Raw genomic sequence first — 15,887 nt, forward strand, 5'->3', positions numbered from 1 at the left:
ACTTACTTGTGAAACAAAACTTTTTAAGGTTGTTTAAACAGCATAAGCTCAATAGAAGAACCATGGTTAGAAGCCTCAGGCATGAGAATCATTAACATAACCATTGCTTTATCTACCTCGCCCATACTCACACAGTTTTCAGGATTAAACATTTCTAAGACATACAAAATCAAAAGAGAAAAAAAACAATTTTTTGGACTGTTTCTGGTTGTCTCCAGAAACCATGGCTGCATCCAGTATTTTTTCTTTTTAAGTCAATGTCATACAAAAATTCAGTCATTCAAATTACTCTCTTACAAAATGCAACTGAAAGCAGACAGCAAATTGAAGATATTCAGAGAGAATAACGAGGGGGGAATAGAGAGAAAAGCAGTAGGCAGTTTTTGCTTCTTTCACCTTGAACCAGATTATCCAGATCTCACCATGTAGCATCATGAGTCCCTGGAGGGCGTCCTAGTCCAAAAAGCTCCTCGAAATTCCATTAAGGGTGCTTCTGATGGTTCCTGCTGGATTGCTACAGGCACCCATTTTAAAAAACATCTTCCCATCAAAGAAAGAATCGAATCAGGAGGGTAGAACTAACCATGTGCCTCTATTCTTGGGGACTGCCAGGGTACTGGAGAATGCTCTTCAAGTTAAAGTAGTCCTTCTCTGCAGGAAAGGACTCTGCGAGAGGCAGTCCAGAAAGTCCAAGGAGAAATCTCCGCACACCTCCCAAGCTCTATGATCACAGTCATAAGGAACCAAAGTTCCCCGTCAGGGAACCAAAGTGTGGCCCAGAGCAAAATGTTCCAGAGACAGAGAAACTGTCTCATGAAGTAAGAGTAGAGGCTTTGGGAAACCTCTTCATAAGTAGAAAGGCAGCCCATAGTGGATAGGTAGCCAAGTTTACTTATCTGGGGGATGGGCAGGTTAGGTCCCACGTTGGTTGGGCGCCATATGCCAGTCCCTGTTCAGGGCGCCATTTGCTGGGCTAGCTTCACTGGCGGGAGACAGAGGACCAGGGACTCATGGCTGAGCTGGGAACGCAGTTCAGTCTTTATTGACTAGTGGGGATGCAATTCAACAATCTAATCTCTTCTAATCTAATCTTTCTTCATTCGAAAGCCCTGTCTTTTATGTCTCCTGAGGCGGAAGTGTCTGGAAGAGGAAGTATGTAGGATGGAGGGGTGGGGAGAAGGAAAATAAAATAGCAAGTGAACCAGTGGGGATGAAAACAATAATTATGTAAATAGACCACAGCTTCAAGCAATGCAACAGAAGGGGTCTTAGAAGCAGAATTTAGAAGCATACCAACATCTATCCACTGTGAAATGTGGGTTTGAGGATCCCACAGACTGTGCATTGAGAGGAGCCTGCTGGGGGCAGACAAGCAGCACCTCCTTCGCTGTGGAGGAGGGTGGTGGAGCGGTTGAAGTGGCGGGGACACTTTTCAGGCCCTGTCACGCCCAGCAGCTCATTGTAGGTGTCTCAGATCGGGTTCGGAGAGGGTGGTTGCTTTACCCAAAGCCACGCAGCATGTATGGGTCCTCAAGTAGGCCTGGACCTGGCGGCCAGGCTCTGAGCCCTTTCCTGGGGGGCTGTCTCCAGGGGCCCCAGCAGGGGGCGCCCCAGACTCGTCCCGGCCCCTAGATGCTCCTCCAGCCGAGCCTGGGACCCGGCCGCCGCTCCGCCCCCTGGGCCCAGGGAGCAGAGCTCAGCGCACCCCGGGCGCCCCGCCGCGCAGCCCAGCACCCTGAGAGTCTCGCCGCGCACCCCAGCACCCTGAGAGTATCGCCGCGCACCCCAGCACCCTGAGCGCCCCGCCGCGCACCCCAGCACCCTGAGAGTCTCGCCGCGCACCCCAGCACCCTGAGAGTCTCGCCGCGCAGCCCAGCACCCTGAGCGCCCCGCCGCGCAGCCCAGCACCCTGAGCGCCCCGCCGCGCAGCCCAGCACCCTGAGCGCCCCGCCGCGCAGCCCAGCACCCTGAGAGTCTCGCCGCGCAGCCCAGCACCCTGAGCGCCCCGCCGCGCAGCCCAGCACCCTGAGCGCCCCGCCGCGCAGCCCAGCACCCTGAGCGCCCCGCCGCGCAGCCCAGCACCCTGAGCGCCCCGCCGCGCAGCCCAGCACCCTGAGCGCCCCGCCGCGCAGCCCAGCACCCTGAGAGTCTCGCCGCGCAGCCCAGCACCCTGAGCGCCCCGCCGCGCAGCCCAGCACCCTGAGCGCCCCGCCGCGCAGCCCAGCACCCTGAGCGCCCCGCCGCGCAGCCCAGCACCCTGAGCGCCCCGCCGCGCAGCCCAGCACCCTGAGCGCCCCGCCGCGCAGCCCAGCACCCTGAGCGCCCCGCCGCGCAGCCCAGCACCCTGAGAGTCTCGCCGCGCAGCCCAGCACCCTGAGAGTCTCGCCGCGCAGCCCAGCTCCCTGAGTCTCGCCGCGCACCCCAGCACCCTGAGAGTCTCGCCGCGCACCCCAGCACCCTGAGAGTATCGCCGCGCACCCCAGCACCCTGAGCGCCCCGCCGCGCAGCCCAGCACCCTGAGCGCCCCGCCGCGCACCCCAGCACCCTGACAGCCGCACCCTGAGAGCCTCGCGGCGCACCCCAGCACCCCGGGCGCTCCTGGCAGCGCCGCCTCCCGCCGTGAGTAGCCCCGGAGCGCTCGACTGGGTGGGTTCTGGGGAGCCCCGACGGTAGCGGCATCCCCGGCCCGGGACTGGCGGGGCTGGGTTGGCTGCAAGTTCGGGGCGCACCCTAGTGGACCTCGCATCCTAGTCCCTGGAATCTGGCACTTTGACCCCAGATGGGAGAGGAGAAAGGGGATGATGAGGGAGGGGGCGAGAGGTCGGGCACTCTTGATGGGGCATGCACCTTGTGGTTCCTGGGGGTCAGGGTCTCAACCTCAGGCACGTGGGGACTAGGACGGGGCAGCTTGTGGGAGCATGGAGGGTGGCCTCCCTCCTGGGGCAGGGTCTGGGGTCCCAGGGGCAGCTCCAGGCTGGCAGGGCGGAAGTGGTGGTGGGGGTGGGACCCTGGCAGGTGGGTGGGGCTGGAACTCCCTCCAAGGGAGAAGTCACAGGAAAAGGGGGGCAGTTGGGGTACCCACCTCAGAGCTCCTGACAGTCCCTCTCCCAAAGGTAGGTGAGAAGGGCGGTGGAGGAGGACATACCCTGCTACCTTGTCTGTTAGAACCCAGTGGAATGTGTGTGAGGGAGCTGCTGTGATGTTCATTCATTCATTCATTCATTCATTCATTATTTTGATGAGCCAGGGCCTAGTGCTTGGGTAATTTCAACCCTCCTAGGTTGCTTTTTCATTCAGATACAGAGACAGAGAGAAGAACACAGAGAGGGGAAGCCCGGAGCTGGGACTGGAACCTGGGCTGGGACCATGGCAAGGCAGGAGCCCCACCTGGTGAGCAATCCTCTGGTGGCTTCTGACCCCAGGAAAAAAAAGTCACTTAATGAGCCCCCCCCAGGGGAGGGTCTGGGAGATAGCTCAGTGGGCAGAACATATGCCTTGTCTGTGTGGCCCCGGCCTCTAGCCCGGGCACCATACGGGAGCAGCATGCATGGCACCAGGGGCAGCGCCATGGATAGTGGAGTGGTCTTTGGTGTCTCTCTTCTTTCTCTAGAAATAAATAGGAAATTGGGAGGCTAGCTCAGCCTGTGGGGCCCACACTTTGCCTTGTGCTGGGTTCAAGCCCTCCTCTGCCTCACCACATGGGGAAGATTCATGAGTGGTGGAACAGTGCTGTGATGTCTCACCTTCTCTATTTTGCTTCCCCCTTTTTTTTTAAATTAAAAAAAATTATTTTCCCTTTTGTTGCCCTTGTTGTCTTTTTTGTTTATTGTTGTAGTTATTATTGTTGTCGTCCTTAGATAGGACAGAGAGAAATGGAGAGAGGAGGGGAAGACAGAGAGGGGGAGAGAAAGACAGACACCTGCAGACCTGCTTCACCGCCTGTGAAGGGACTCCCCTGCAGGTGGGGAGCCGGGGGCTCGAACCGGGATCCTTATGCCTGTCCTTGCACTTTGCGCCACATGCGCTTAACCCACTGTGCTACCGCCCGACTCCCCCCCCCCCCCTTTTTTTTTTTTTTTTTTTTACCAGAGCACTGCTCAGCTCTGGCTTATGGTGATGCTGAGGACTGAACCTGGAACCTTTGGTGTCTTAGGCATGAGAGTCTCTTTGCATAACCATTATGCTATCTCCCCAGCCCTCCTCTATTTTTCATCTTGTGTCTCAAAAAAAAAAAAAAAATCAGGAAAACTCTGGCGGCAAAAAACAAAGAACATTGGACCAGGAAGCTGTTCTGTGGCATTGCCCACGTGTGAGGCCCTGGCTTGATTTCCAGCTCCAAATACGAAGACTCAGGGTGCTGAGAGGGCTCTGTGACACTGGAGGGGCTCTGTGTCCTTGGGACCCTTCTCTCTTTTTGGAGGCTGACCAGATGGCTCCTCCCTGTGTGTGTGTGTGTGTGTGTGTGTGGTGGTGGTGGTGGGGAGACAAAGGAGAGGGTGCCTAACACCAACCTTGTCCTGTTTCTTTCATTTGTGTAGAGTGGGGGAGGATGGGCGTGTGTCCCCCAGAACTAGGCAGAAGGAGCTAGAGTCATTGTGGATAGTGCCCCCTAGGCCCGAGGCCTCCTCCCAGGATGTCCCTCAGGAGGCCCTTGGTAGCACAATGGAGGCCTGAGGAGGGACAGCTATGTGGCTCTTGGCAAGTCCCTGCCACTGTCTGGACCTCAGTTTCCTCCGTGGTGGTTTGCAAATGTCTTTGCTCTCCACAGCGTGTCTATACGCTGAACCCCACAATATCGTGAGTCTATATGCCGAACCCCACAATAGCGTGAGTGAAGCAGGACTGTTCCTGTCCCTTCCCTCACACAGGTGGCTCCTGTAAACCCCCCTCCCTGCACAGCTCTCTGGGCCTCTCTCTGGGAGGTTCTCAGAAACTTTACTTATTTATTTACCAGAGCACTGTTCAGCTCTGGCTTATGGTGGTGCTGGGGATTGAACCTGGGATCTCAGAACCTCAAGTGTGAGAGTATTTTGCAGAGTCATTATGCTATCTCCCTTGTCTTCTATTATTTATTTTATAAAAATATTTCATGTTATTTAAATGAGAGAGAGAGATTTTAGAGCACTGCTCAGCTCTGGCTTATGGTTATGTGGGGGGGGTTGAACCTGGGACTTCAAAACCTCAGGTATGAAAGTTTTTTTTATTTTTATTTTTAAGCAGAGCTCTACTCAGCTCTGGTTTATGGTGGTGGTAGGGGGGATTAATCCTGGGATTTTTGAACCTCAGGCATCAGATTCTCTTTGCATCACTGTTATGCTATCTTCCCAGTCCTCTATTTTAAATTTAATTTACTTTTTAAAATATTTTATTTATTTTAGTTTAATGAGGGAGAAATACAGAGAGAGCACTGTTCAGCTGTGGCTTATGGTGGTGTTAGGGATTGAACCTGGGACCTCAGAGCCTAAGGTATGAAAGTATTTTGCAGAGCTACTATGCTATCTCTCTACCCTCTATTTTTACTTTTTTTTTTAAATATACATTTATTTCTTTTGCCTCTAGTGTTATCGAATCCACTGTTCCTGGCAGCCATTTTTTTTCCCCATTGCTGTTGTTGCTATTGCTGTCATTGCTGGACAGGACAGAGAGAAATGGAGAGAGGAGGAGAAGACAGGAGGAGAGAAAGTTAGACACCTGCAGACCTGCTTCACCGCCTGTGAAGCGACTCCCCTGCAGGTGGGGAGACAGAGGCTTGAACTGGATTCCTTGTGTGGGTCCTTGAGTTGCACACTATGTGTACTTAACCCAGTGTGCAACCGCCCTGCCCCCTATTTTCACCTTTTTTTTTTGCATCTAGGGTTATCGCTGGGGCTCGGTGCCTGCACTATGCATCCACTGCTCCTGGAGGCCATTTTACCCATTTTGTTGCTCTTGTTGTTACCCTTGTTGTTGTCATTATTATTATTGTTGTCATTCCTGTTGTTGTGGGATAGGACAGAGAGAAATCAAGAGAGGAGGGGAAGGCAGAGGGGGGAGAGAAAGACAGACACCTGCAGACCTGATTCACCGCCTGTGAAGCAACCCCCCTGCAGGTTCAATGACTGGGATCCTTATGTTGGTCCTTGTGCTTTGCACCATGTGTGCTTAACCCACTGTGCTACTGCCCGACCCCCCTATTTTTACTTTTTTAAATATAGTGCAGGGGCGTCCTGGATCAATTTTTATTCTTTCTTTCTTTTGATTTTGGGGGTTGAGGAGGAGACATTCACAGAGAAGAGAGACAGCACAGCACTGCTCCAATACCCATGGAGCTCCCCCGTGCTTTCTTGTGTTCCCACGTAGTGCGAGGGCTCAAACCCAGGGCCTCATACACAGCAGGACACATACTCTACTGAGTAAACCATTTCCTGGCCTTGTATCCAATAAAACAATTCTATCCATTTAGAGAAAGGGGGGGCACCTAAGTACTGTTGCATCAGCCATGGCCCTCAGGGGTGGAAGCCAGGGCCTCATGCAGGGCCAGACATGTGTTCTGTGCCCTGGGCCATGTCCCTGGGCGCTAGCACAGAAGTGTCTCCCAGACACAGACATTCAGAGGGAAGGCAGAGTCTCTGGAGCCAGGAGCTGTGTCCCCACCCTGTTCTGTGGCTTTGGCTCTCAGGGGTCAGAATGGAGCAGGGACCTTCTCTAGGACCTCGCTGGTGACTGTCATGCCACTGTCATTGCTCTGCTCTGGAGTCTGAACATCTCTGAATGGGGAACATGCAAATTAGTCTGGGGGAAGCATTAGGATAGGGCTTGCTAAAAAGCTGCTCTCCACTGTTTGTACCTGATGGCGTGTTTGGCAACAGCTTTGAATAGGGAGGGGGGCACTTGACTCAAATCACCCCACTTCCATGGAGTGCCTGGCAGGACACGTTGGTGAGCATGCCACAGCTGGGACAACAGGCAGGAGAGGAAAGAACTCACATTCAGGGAGTCGGGCGGTAGCGCAGAAGGTTAAGCGCACGTGGCACAAAGCGCAAGGACCGGCATAAGGATCCCGGTTCGAGCCCCCGGCTCCCCACCTGTAGGAGGGGTCCCTTCACAGGCGGTGAAGCAGGTCTGCAGGTGTCTCTCTCCCCCTCTCTGTCTTCCCCTCCTCTCTCCATTTCTCTCTGTCCTATCTAACAATGACAACATCATCAACAACAATAACCACAACAACAAGGGCAACAAAAGAGAAAATAAATAAATATTAAAAAAAAAGAACTCACATTCTTACCCCCCTCCCCATCAAGAGCCTCTTCTATACACCATCTCCTTTGTCCCATCTAGTTGATGGTAGAGACATTTTAAAAAATGGGCCCTTGCATGGTAACGTGTGCACTCACCTAGGTGCGTCACTGCAGTGAGGGCCGGGCTGGAACCTGGGCTGTGCACATGACAAAGCAGCACACTGGCTCTTCATTTATTTTATTATACTGACTTTGCAGAAAGCTTCACTTGGGCTGGGGCGACAGTATAATGGTTCTGCAAAAGACTTTCATGCCTGAGGCTCTGGGGTCCTAGGCTCAATCCCAGAGCCAGAGCTTCTTCTCTTCTCTCTCTCACATTAAAAAAGAAAGAAAAAAAGGCATTACTTATGAGTGAGAGAGAACCCAAGCACTACTCTGGTATACGTGGTGCAGGGACTGAACCTGGAACCTCCAGCATGCTCTCCTCTGAGCCACCCGGAGGACTAGGACTAGGCTCCTTGGACAAGAGAAGATGTTACAGAACTGAGTTGCAGGCAGAACTGGGGCTGGACCCTCGGGCTCCTGCCCAATGCCTTTGTGGTTTGTTCCCCTCCCGCCCTTCTTTACTGGGGGGTGATGAGAGCGAGGGAGGGCAGGGCGTACAAGTCCGCACAGATCTGTGCCCTCCCCAAGGCAGCTGAGCGCATGACAGTCCCTCGCCTCGCCTGTTGGGCATTTGGTGGTTTACACAGCAGTGCCACGGACTGCGTGAACCTCGCTGACAGGGGAGCTAAGTCTCAGGCCTCTCAGATGACTTTCCCAGGCTAACGTGGGGCTGGGACCCAGGGCCTGTGACTCAGAGACTGAGCACTGTTTCACTTGCATCACAGCTGCCTCTGCTCCATCCGCCTGCAATTCAGAATGGGTTGCTGCCAGAGTGGCTCCTCCATGCTTGTGTGGAGAAGATGGAGAGACCTGAGGACTCTTTCTGTCTCTGTCACAGAGCTGCATAATTGAAATCAAGCAGGCAAGGATAGCTCGGGCAGGGCAGGGCCCGAGGAACCGGGGCTATGAATCATTGCTAAAATTATGAGCTCCTTGGCAGCTGGTTACTTCAAACACTACTTTTAGGGGGCCAGGGAGCTTGTGCAGGTCTGAGACTCCCAGTTCCATTCCTGGTACTTTCTGTATTTACCTGAGTGGTGCTGTGGCTTCTCTTGTTCCCACTCTCAAATGAGACTCTCTCTTTTTAAATTTTTTTTATCTTTATTTATTTATTTACTGGATAGAGACAGCCAGAAATCAAGAGGGAAAGGGGGGGGGGATAGAGAGGAAGAGAGACAGAGAGACACCTGCATTCCTACTTCACCACTTGTGAAGCTGTCCCTCTGCAGATGGGGACTGGGGTCTCGAACATGCGCCCTTGCGCATTGTAACATGTGCACTCAAACAGGTGTGCCACCACCCGGTTCCATGAAACTCTATCTTGTATAAAATAAAAGAAGAATCAAAATCAGCCTTTTTGTGGGGACTGGGGAGATAATTTTATATTCAGGCATAGGACTTGCACACCTGAGACCCCAGGTTCAATCCTTGGTGCCCTGGTCTCTGACCTTCCCCTCCCTCCCTCCTCCCCTCTCTCCCTCCTTTACTTGGCTGGCTGGCTTTCTTTCTTTTTTTCCCCTTCCTTTCTCTTTCTTTTCCTTTCTTCCTCTTTCTCTCTCCTTTCTGTTTTTTTCTTTTTTTTAAATTTATTTCTTTATTGGGGAATTAATGTTTTACATTCAACAGTAAATACAATAGTTTGCACATGCATAACATTCCCCAGTTTCCCATTTAACAATACAGCCCCCACTATGTCATTCATCATCCTTCATGGACCTGTGTTCTCCCCACCCACCCACCCCAGAGTCTTTGACTTTGGTGCAATACGCCAATTCCACTTCAGGTTCGACTTGTGTTTTCTTCTGTTTTTTTTTTTTTTTTTCTTTCTTTCTTTCTTTGTTCACCAGGGTATGCTTATCTGTGGTTCTGGTTGTTCCGGGAATTAAACTTGAGAGTTCAGAGCCTCAGGCATGAAAGTTATTTGCATAACCACTATGCTGCCTTCACAGCCTGTTCCTCTTTCAGTCACCACTCAATGGAAGAAACCCTCCCTCCCTAGATTTATTTATTATTTCAGTGAGAGAGAAAGAGACAGATCAGAATACTACTTGCTTCCACTGCATGCAGTGCTAGGGACTGAACCCAGGACCTCATGTGTGAAAGTCCTGGGCTCTACCCATGGGGCTCTATAGTGAACCTGTAGCCACTTGTGTCTGTTGTCCTGCCAGTCCTGACCCCAGGCTTGTCCCTGTTTCAGGGTTGTATGCTCCAGGCCTCCATGAAGAGCCCAAACATGGAGGCGTTCAAGCAGCAGAAAGTTGAGGACTTCTATGACATCGGGGAGGAGCTGGGGAGGTAAGGAGCCTGGGCGCGGCTGGGCTGAGGGAGGGAGCCATGTTTACACTGTTCTTGGTGCCCTTGTCAGCTCTGTCTCTGGGGGCCTGCACTTGCCACAGGACTCATTGGTACTGTTTAAAAAGAAACTCTGAGGTTTGTTCATTTGGGGGGCAGCTCTGTAAAGAGTCTTTCTCTGGAGAGACAGACCTGCCGTCAAGATCGGTGCTTTTGGTATAACTCGGTGAACTGAGGCGTTTTTGAGTTTGGTCTGTCATCTCTCATGCAAAGCCCTCTCCAGGCTCCGTGCTGGGGCCTGGCCTTTTGATTTTCTTGTCTAAACCCTTCTCAGGATGCCCTGTGACTGCCACGGCTTTGTTTCAGGGCCTGGCAGGGAGGTGAAGTCACCATCCTGAGAGAGGTTGGCATTGGGTACCACACCCCCGGAGCCCAGGGGGAAGGTGGCTGGGTCTGAGCTTGTGGGTGAGCAGTCAGGTCTGCTAAACCCAGAGCGCGGCCAGGGACTAATGCCGGGTGGGTCGCTGTGTGGCTGCTGTTTGGTGAGAAACGCAGGTTTTCCGCAATACTCTCTTCCTCCCTCTATTTCTGATATGGCCAACGTTTCAGTGACATTTTAGTGGTTACAGAATGGCAAGTCCTGAAGATTGATTCTTTTTTTTTTTTTTTTTTTAATTTTTTATTTAAGAAAGGATTAGTGAACAAAGGCATAAGGTAGGAGGGGTACAACTCCACACAATTCCCACCACCCAATCCCCATAACCCACCCTCTCCCATGATAGCCTTCCCATTCTCTAGCCCTCTGGGAGCATGGACCCAGGGTCGTTGAGGGTTGCAGAAGGTAGAGGGTCTGGCTTCTGTAATTGCTTCCCCGCTGAACATGGGCGTTGACTGGTCGGTCCATACTCCCAGTCTGCCTCTCTCTTTCCCTAGTAAGGTGTGTCTCTGGGGAATCTGAGCTCCAGGACACATTGGTGGGGTCTTCAATCCAGGGAAGCCTAGTCAGCATCCTGGTGGCATCTGGAACCCGAGTAATGAAGCTGAAGGGTTGTCATTCCACACGTGAAGTCTCTGGATACAGTCTGAGGTGAAGCATGTTGAGATGGCAATCGTTGCTTTGGTTAGGTTGTGATCGGCGGATGCAATATTATTTGGTTTGGATTGGGAGATGCATACGGGAAAGTGGGCCCTATCCAAGGGTGCCAGGACTGAGGGAAGTAGGGGCTCTATAGTGAAGATGTGAGGTTCCTGCTGTCTTAGGGTTCAAAAAGACAATCAATAGTTAATATTATCATCACATTATTTGTTAATAGGGTTAACTTTGAAAAGTCCCTTTGTTATGGTTTGCTGTACAGTACCCAGTATCTTGTATATAGCTGTGCTATTGGAAGCTTCTAATCTACTTGGTCTAGACTTTTGAGAGAGTCTGCATATCAAATATGTAGCCTATCTATTTAAAAGATTCAAGTTTGTCTTTTGAGAACCTTTGAGACATACAATTGATTTCCCCCTCTCATATTAATTAACTAATGATTTATATGTCTACATTTTGCTAGGAGTGTACATAAACACCATTCCCATCACCAAAGGACCGTGACCCATCCCTCCCGCCCACTCCCACCCTCCACTGGCCCAGGAAGCTACATGTTTACCCCTCACCACTGGGTTTTTACTTTGGTGCCCTACCTGAAGATTGATTCTTACCATAATGAATGAGATAGGCATTGCTTTGACTTTAAGATTTGTTTATTATGAGAGGGAGGAGAGTTGTACAGACACATAGAGAGGGAGAGGGAGAGGGAGAGGGAGAGAGAGAGGCTGGAGCACTGCTCAGCTCTGGTTAATAGTGGTGCTAGGGATTGGACCTGCCACCTGTGGGCCTCCAGCATGCAGGTAGCAGTACACTGAGCTCAGTCCCCTGGCCACCTTTCTTTCTTTCTTTCTTTCTTTCTTTCTTTCTTTCTTTCTTTCTCTCTCTCTCTTTTTCTTAGATAAGGAAACTGCAGTGCAGAGAGTGTAAGCAAGCTGGCCAAGTTGCTCAGCCAGAAAGTGACAAGCCCAGCGTTTGAGCAGTGCTGTCTGCACCTGCACACATGTGTGCCCTCTCCTGGGAGCGAGCACACTCTTGCACACTTGTTTACACACCAGTACACCCCAGCTTCACCTCTTCACACACCCAGCAGAGTAAAACCTGGGGGCTTAGGACCTCCATGGTCTCCAAGAGGCTGAGTAGGAGAACTTTTCCTTCTGCAGAGCTATGGGAAAGGACTATTCGTTACTTCCTTTTATTAATCACACACACACACACACACACACACACACACACACACACACACACACACACACCCCTTTAAAAATTGTGGAAAAAAAAAGATTACATGATAGCAGAATGTCTAGGTAGTCATACAAATGTGATTCCAGTGAAGCTTAAATAAAGGAAAATGACCTCTAGATAAATGCAGTTATTAAAAAATATTTAAAAATAAAAAACTTAGGGGATTGGCAGGGGCACACCTGGGAGAGTGCATACACTACCATGCGAGAGAGCCCAGATTCAAGCCCCAGTCCCCACATGTAGGAGGGAAACTTCACAAACTGCGGAGCAGGGTGACTGGTGCGTCTCTCTCTCTCTCTCCATATGTATCTGAAAGAAGAAATGGAGAAATATGGCCATTGGTAAATCTGGCATTCTTGTGTAGGCACTGGGCCTCAGAAATAACCCTGGTGGCTAAATAATAATAATTATAATAATAATTGTGTGTGTAAGAGAGAGAGTGCAGGGGGACATGAGAACACAGAGTTCAACCAATCAGCAGTGGTATGTTCAGTACTGGAGATTCCTTATGCAAGTCCTGTGCTCTAATACGGAGATATCGCCTCAAACTAATTCTCTGCTTCCTTTATTATTTTTTTTTAATTTAAGAATAAGGGGCTGGGAGACAGCATAAGGGTTATGCAAAGGCCTTTTATGCCTGAGACTCAGGTCTCAGCTTCAATCCCCAGGATCACCGTCAGCCAGAACTGAATAGAGCTCCGGTCTTTCTGTTTCTTTCTTTCTTTTCAAAATTTTTAAAAAATATTTATTTATTTTCCCTTTTGCTGCCCTTATTGTTTTTCTTTGTTGTTGTAGTTATTACTGTTGTTGTTATTGATGTTGTTGTTGTTGGGTAGGACAGAGAGAAATGGAGAGAGGAGGGGAAGACAGAGAGGGGGAGAGAAAGACAGACACCTGCAGACCTGCTTCACCGCCTGTGAAGCGACTCCCCTGCAGGTGGGAAACCGGGGCTCAAACCAGGATCCTTATGCTGGGCCTTGAGCGTTGAGCCACCTGTGCTTAACCCGGTCTTTCTGTTTCTGTTTCTCTCTCTCTCTCTCTCTCTCTCTCTCTCATTAAAATGAATTATATATATATATGTACATATATATATATATATATAAAATAAGCTTTTTTATGGCATGAGGGGATGAACCCCAGGTTCTCAGGCCTTGTACATGTGCTGTGGTGCTGAGCTACCTACACAGCCCAACTTATTGCTTAATTAATTAATTATTACTAGAGCACTACTTAGCTCTGGCTGATGGTAGTTTTGGAATTGAACCTGGGACCTGGGAGCCTCAGAAATGAGAGTCTTTTTGCATAAATCTTGTACTGTCTCCTCCACCCTATTTATTTATTTTAGAGAGACAGAGGAGCAGAGAGGGAGGGGGGGGGGGGAGAAAAAGAGATCACAGCATTGAAGCTCCTTCAGTATGGTGGGGTCTGGGCTCAAACCTCGCTTATACCCGTGGCAAAGCAGTGTACTGTCCAGGCAGAGCTATTTCACTAGCCCTCAACTTATTTTTAATCTTTTAGCTGTTTTTGAGTGAGAGAAGAGACACCAGAAAACCACCTGTGCCCTGTACTCCAGGGATGGCCTGCATCTCTGGCAGCAAGCATCTGGGAAGAGGTAGTGCTGGCTTTAACCAGCTGGGAGCTTCCACCGGGCAGAGCCTCACTCAGCTCTGGCTCCTGATGGCTTCAACCTGGGACCTCTCTTGGGCAACTCTCTCTCTTTTTTTTTTTTTTTGCCTCTATGGTTATTGCTGGGGCTCTGTGCTTTCACTAAGCATCCACTGCTCCTGGAGGCCATTTTTTCTCCTTTTGTTGCCCTTGATCTTTTTAAATCGTTGTTGTGGTTTTTATTATTGTTGTTATTGCTGTCGTTGTTGTTGGATAGGACAGAGAGAAATCGAGAGAGGAGGGGAAGACAGAGAGGTGAGAGAAAGACAGACACCCGCAGACCTGCTTCACCACTTGTAAAGTGACCCCCCCCCCCCACAGGTGGGGAGTCAGGGTCTCGAACTGGGATCCTTACGCTGGTCCTTGCACTTTGCGTCACGTGCGCTTAACCCGCTGCGCTACCACTTGACTCCCCTTCTGTCTCTCTTATGAGCTTATGTAAGTAAATGCATAAAGTAAATCCCCTTTTTTATTTATTAGGACAGAGAGAAACTGAGAGGGGGATGGGGAGATAGAGAGGGAGAGAAAGCCGGGCTGGGTGGTGGCGCACCTGATTGAGCACACATGTTACCATGAGCAAGGACCTGGGTTCAAGCCCTTATTCCCCACCTGCAGGGGGAAAGCTTCATGTGTGGTGAAGCAGGGCTGCAGGTGTCTGTGTTTCTTTTTCTCTCTAGCTCTCCCTCCCCTCTCAATATCTGACTGTCTCTATCCAATAATAAAGATAAAAACATTAGAGAGGGAGAGAGGGAAAGAGAGACTCGTGTAGCCTTGCTTCACTGCCCATGAAGCTACTCTCCAGCAGGTAGGGACTGGGGGCTTGAACCTGTGTCCTTGCATATGGTCGTGTGTGTGTGTGTGTGTGTGTGTGTGTGTACATGCAGGTCTGTCTCTAGGTCATTACTATGGTCAGTGACTCTTCTCAGAGCTATGGGCCACACGGGTACAGGAGACTCAGGGCCTCACCCCTGAAGGGCTAAAGGCTTGGCTGTCTGCACAGGCTTATGAAATCAGAAGATGAGTTTTGAACTAATGGGGCCCCCCAACTCAGAGGAGGGAGCTTTCCCCCTGGTGGGTGGGCCAGCTTCTCCTGGTTGGACACAGACTTTGGGCAGTCACCCCCCTGGAAGTGCTGGAGGCTTTACCAGGCCTGGGGTCAGCAGCCCAGGCTTGGCGATGTGGAGAGAGAGAGAGAGAGGAAGGGACGGGGCCACCAGGCGGCCAGGCGTCTGTGCAAGGCCTGGATGACCAAGCCCTCGGGTGAGGGAGGAAGAGGCTTCTAGGACGCATTGTTAAGAAGACAAAGCACATTGTCACTCAAACAAAGTGGCAGCGTGGCACATGCTCCGGCCTGAAGCTGGCACACAGGGCGGCTCTCTGCCCTTAGGGGCAGGTCTCACCCAGCTGCTTGGCTTGGAAAGCGGGTGGAGCTGGAGGGAACCGTGGAGCCCTGATGCCCCGGTGCCCCGGCCTGTGGTGCCTACTTTCTCTCCTGCTCACTTGCCAGCCATGTGCACATCCCACGGTGTTTTTGGCTTCAGGCTGCTGTGCCCATTTTGGATTTGGAGTTCATGGAAATTTATTTATTTTTTTTGAAATTGTTTTAAATATAACTCAAAAATGAAAAAAACCAAAAAACAACAACAAACTACCTCACAGAACTCCCATGTGTCTGTTTTTATATATCTATGCTATATATTTAGAATATTTAAAAAGATTTACTTATTTTGGATAGAGACAGAGAGAAACCGTGAGGGAAGGGGGAGATAGAGACGAAGAGAGACAGAGAGATACCTGCAGCCCTGCTTCAACACCAGGAAGTTCCCCCCCTGCAAGGGGGAGACTGGGGTCTTGAACCCCATTCTTTGCACTTGCTAGCATGTGCACTCAGCAAGGTGTGCCACCACCCAGCCACTATATATTTTAATTTTTAACTTTTGGCCACCATAGCTTTGCTGGGTCTTTGTGCCTGCCCGATTCCACCTCTCCTGTAGGACTTTTTCTCCCCCCCCCCAGACAGATGGTGAGAGATAGAAAGGGAGAGAGAGACAGAGAGAGAAGGAAAAAAGACCAGGTGAGTGGCGCACCTGGTTGAACGAACGCACATGTTACAATGTGCAAGGACCCTGGTTTGAACCCCCACTCTCCACCTGCAGGGGGAAAGCTTCATGAGTATTGAAGCAGTACTGCAGGTGTCTTTCTGTTTTTCTTCTGTC

General features: G+C 50.9%; 1 protein-coding gene across 8 annotated transcripts in view; it reads left to right on the top strand.

Annotated features, from left to right (window-relative positions):
- Nucleotides 1-1,385: 1,385 nt before the first annotated feature.
- DAPK2 (death associated protein kinase 2) overlaps nt 1,386-15,887 on the top strand; it is a 129,057-nt gene continuing 114,555 nt past the window's right edge. The window contains exons 1-3 of one of the 8 annotated variants that reach the window (XM_060174327.1): nt 1,386-2,482; nt 2,555-2,619; nt 9,577-9,674. In XM_060174327.1, the coding sequence (XP_060030310.1) occupies nt 9,583-9,674 (92 nt within the window). In that variant the 5' untranslated portion in view covers nt 1,386-2,482; nt 2,555-2,619; nt 9,577-9,582. Of the gene's footprint in view, nt 2,620-2,672; nt 3,114-9,576; nt 9,675-15,887 lie in introns of those variants that run through there. The other 7 variants (XM_060174328.1, XM_060174324.1, XM_060174326.1 and 4 more) reach the window with 7 other exon arrangements.

This window comes from Erinaceus europaeus, chromosome 16, assembly GCF_950295315.1.
Source record: "Erinaceus europaeus chromosome 16, mEriEur2.1, whole genome shotgun sequence".
Classification (NCBI taxonomy): Eukaryota; Metazoa; Chordata; class Mammalia; order Eulipotyphla; family Erinaceidae; genus Erinaceus; species Erinaceus europaeus.